The sequence below is a fragment of the Esox lucius genome, chromosome 24 (genome assembly GCF_011004845.1).
Source record: "Esox lucius isolate fEsoLuc1 chromosome 24, fEsoLuc1.pri, whole genome shotgun sequence".
NCBI classification, from domain to species: domain Eukaryota; kingdom Metazoa; phylum Chordata; class Actinopteri; order Esociformes; family Esocidae; genus Esox; species Esox lucius.
In genome coordinates, this window is record NC_047592.1 from 470549 (window position 1) to 474678 (window position 4130).

General features: G+C 41.6%; 1 protein-coding gene across 1 annotated transcript; it reads right to left on the reverse strand.

Annotated features, from left to right (window-relative positions):
* Positions 1-312: 312 nt before the first annotated feature.
* LOC105008038 lies at positions 313-2066 on the reverse strand (the record flags this gene model as incomplete). The annotated part of the gene is given in 3 exon segments (XM_034290685.1): positions 313-1114; positions 1698-1885; positions 1980-2066. Coding segments are annotated over 3 exon segments (317 nt in total), but the record flags the coding sequence as incomplete, so codon positions are not given.
* Between the last annotated feature and the right edge of the window lie 2064 nt (positions 2067-4130).

Here is a 4130-nt window from a genome sequence, read left to right on the forward strand (position 1 = left end):
TGAGAGCAGGTTCACACTGAGCACATGTGACAGATGTATAAGTGTCTGGAGATGCTGTGGTGAACGTTATGATGCCTGCATCATCATCCAGTATGGGTCAGTGGGTCAGTGATGTTCTGGGGAGGCATATTCTTGGAGAATCACACAGACCAGCCAACGATACCCTGACTGCTGTAAGGTACCAGGATGGAATCCTCAGACCCATCGTCAGACCTTATGCTGGTGCAGTGGGCCCTGGGTTCCTCCTGGTGCAGGACAATGCCCGGCCTCATGTGGTCAGAGTGTGTAGGCAGTTTGTGGATTATGAAGACATTGATGCCATTGACTGGCCCTCACGTTCCCCAGACCTGAATCCAATTGAGAACCTCTGGGACGTTATGTATCGGGGCATCTGACACCACCTAGTACCACCACAGACTGTCCAGGAGCTCACTGATGCCCTGATCCAGGTCTGGGAGGAGATCCCCCAGGACACTATCCACCGTCTCAACAGGAGCATGTCCAGACGTTGTCAGGAGTGCATACTGGCCCGTGGGGTCATACACACTACTGAGTCACATTATGAGTTGACGTGATGAAATTCACACAGGTTGGAACAGACTGTGATTTCAATTGTTTACTTAGATTTTCGGTGTGATTTTGAATCCAGTCCCCAATCAGTTGGTGAGTTTGTTTTCCATTGAGCGTTGATACATAATTTTGTTCTTATTGAATTACACAATGTACAGTAAAGATTTCGATTTTTAACCTCCTGAGACTCGGTGTCCACATATGTGGACGTTTCAGGCTTCCTGCACCAAAGCTCAGGTCTTAGGAGGTTATTATTTCGTTCATTGAGTAATGTATAATTATGGCAATTAATTACGGAACTGGGCGGGACTTGTGAGGAATTGTAAAAATCTGATCTAAAATGATCTCACAAGAAATATCCAATAGGCAGATAATTACAAATAATTAAAATCAAATAACAAACCAATATGCTTTACTATCAACTGATCAAAGAAGAAAACACGAGAAAACTAACAAGAAAATGCTTTACTGTTCCTCTTCATCCGAAAATGAGTGAGTCAATTTAATCTTCACCTTCCTCAGCCTTTGGGACCCGCTGCTGTACCTGATCATGGACAATGAAAACCAGTTTAATGAGTATAAAACAGTATGTCCATCACTGAAGTAGAGCTGTCAGGGATGGACCTGATCATGGACAATGAAAACCAGTTTAATGAGTATAAAACAGTATGTCCATCACTGAAGTAGAGCTGTCAGGGATGGACCTGATCATGGACAATGAAAACCAGTTTAATGAGTTTTAATCTGCAAGCACATTTAAATAGAGATTATTTTGTGAAAGATTTGCATCAAATCTTTTGATTATGTTTACTTTTGTAAAATAGTTTTACTAACATAAATAGCCACATTAGACCAATGGAGCAAAGTCATGTTTCATTTAACCCAGTCCTTGGTCCATGGTCACATCCACACATTCTAATCACAAATTTGAAGGTTTCATTTATAACCTTTTTTAGACATTATTGCGGCCTAAGAACAACAGAAGGGGCTCAGGACAACCAGGAGTAAAAAATAAGAAAAAAAAGAACAGGGCCAATGCGTTTTTATATTTAGCAAGTCTACCAACAGTATGGCTACACATCGTATAGAAAATGTTTTTGAAATCCAGGCCATAACTAAGTACCCACCACTCTCTTTTTATACTCTGGCCGCTCTGAAAGCTTCGTCTCGAACCCCACCAGCTCCTCCACACTCTGGGCCACGTCGATGTCCAAAGACTGTCTTCTAACTCCTCCCATCCTTCGGATGTGTAGCAGGATCTCTTCCTGGTTCTCTGTAACTGTATCTAGCTTCTGTTTCAGAACTCGTAGTGTGTCTGTTTAAGATACAATTTGTTTTAATGAGAGAACAGATCAAATAGTAAATGATTACTTTCTATTTGAAAAGTTGTACATTTAAATTTAGAATACCTTTTATTAATTTCAAATCGTTTGTTGTGTCAGAGTTGGCCAGAGGGGGAGCTGCTGTGTGGATGGGTGATGCTGGTCTGTCGTTTCCTGTATGTTCAAGTACATTAAACACAGGCTGTAAATGTTTCCACTGGAGTGGCACTGCATGGCATTATACAATATATCACCATAGTAACCATTAGACATATAGGCCCTGACAGTTTCAGCCCAGTTAATGACTCAGAAAAACATCTAAGGAAAATATTGACACTTTTACAAACATTATCAAACCAGAAAAGGAACCAGGCAAGCCTAGTTCAGTCGGCCCGCAATTAAAATTAATAAACAGTGTTTCTTGGGCACACTACGTAACTTGATGGGGGGGGGCTCACTGAAGTGTGCCCAAGAAATAGGCTTACTGGCATCTACTAACTTATTGAAATAGTCATAAGAATTGAGCAATTGCTAGCGAAACTGAAAATGAACTTTTCCATGCCAGAAAAAGCTTACTATAATGTAACTTAATGTAACTGAATGTTGTAGCCAGCTAAGTGTTTGTTTATCCTGACCCAAAATGCATGCATGGATACGTACTTCGAAAATCCACCAAAAACAATCGTAATATAACCGTAAACTGTTTTATTTCATGCCTACTATAATGTCATAGTCATATATCATAGCCAGCAAAGTTTAGTCTATACGGATTAATTCATAATGCATACTTTGTTTTGACTGCAAGGAGATATGAACTCTGGACCTATAGTTCACAAGTCCACTTCTCGAACCACTACGCTATTTAAGAAGGGGTAGCCAGTCAGTCAGTCACTCACTCACTCATTAAGAGATATTAAATCTTCTTGGCCGGCTCCACTTACGCGGTCTGGCAAAAGGCTATATTGTGTAATTAAAAAAAAATCATACAGGCAGGCAAAATGCCTGTCAGGGATTGGTGGTAATCTGTATCTGGCATGCAAAATGCCTGTCGGGGATTGGTGGTAATCGTACTGGTATGCAAAATCCCTGTCAGGGATTGGTGGATTCACTTCCTGCCTGTTTGGCCCTGTCCGGGTTACCCTCGTATAGTGCCACAGTGTCACTGGAATAGGGGGCCAGATTTTAAGGCTTTTCCTTAATCAATGGTCGACATCATAAAAGATCAATCAGTGGATATGACAGTGTCTTTTTCTTCCTAAATAAGAACATTATTTTTACAAGACGTGGAGATATTTGACACCATGCAGATAACCAAATAATCAAAAAATTAGCAATGCTCTTATGCAGTGAGGTGAACAAGTATTTGATACACTGCTGATTTTGCAGGTTTTCCAACAGAAGTCTGTAATTTTTATCATAGGTACTCTTCAACTGTGAGTGACGGAATCTAAAACAAAAATCCAGAAAATCAAATTGTATGATTTTTAAGTATGACATAAGTATTTGATACATCAGAAAAGCAGAACTTAATATTTGGTACAGAAACCTTTGTTTGCAATTACAGAGATCATACATTTCCTGTAGTTCTTGACCAGGTTTGCACACTCTGCAGCAGGGATTTTGGCCCACTCCTCCATACAGACCTCCTCCAGATCCTTCAGGTTTCAGAGCTATCGCTGGGCAATATCAGCTCCCTCGAAATGTTTTCTATTGGGTTCAGGTCTGGAGACCTTGAGATGCTTCTTACGGAGCCACTCCTTATTTGCCCTGGCTGTGTGTTTCGGGTCGTTGTCATGCTGGAAGACCCAGCCACGACCCATCTTCAATGCTCTTACTGAGGGAAGGAGGTTGTTGGCCAAGATCATGCGATACATGGCCCCATCCATCCTCCCCTCAATACGGTGCAGTCGTCCTGTCCTCTTTGCAGAAAAGCATCCCCAAAGAATGATGTTTCCACCTCCATGCTTCACGGTTGGGATGGTGTTCTTGGGGTTGTACTCTTCTTGTATATTTCTTCTTCCTCCAAACACAGCGAGTGGAGTTTAGACCAAAAAGCTCTATTTTTGTCTCATCAGACCACATGACCTTCTCCCATTCCTCCTCTGGATCATCCAGATGGTCATTGGCAAACTTCAGATGGTCATTGGACATGCGCTGGCTTGAGCAGGGGGACCTTGCGTGCGCTGCAGGATTTTAATCCATGACGGCTTAGTGTGTTACTAATGGTTTTCTTTGAGA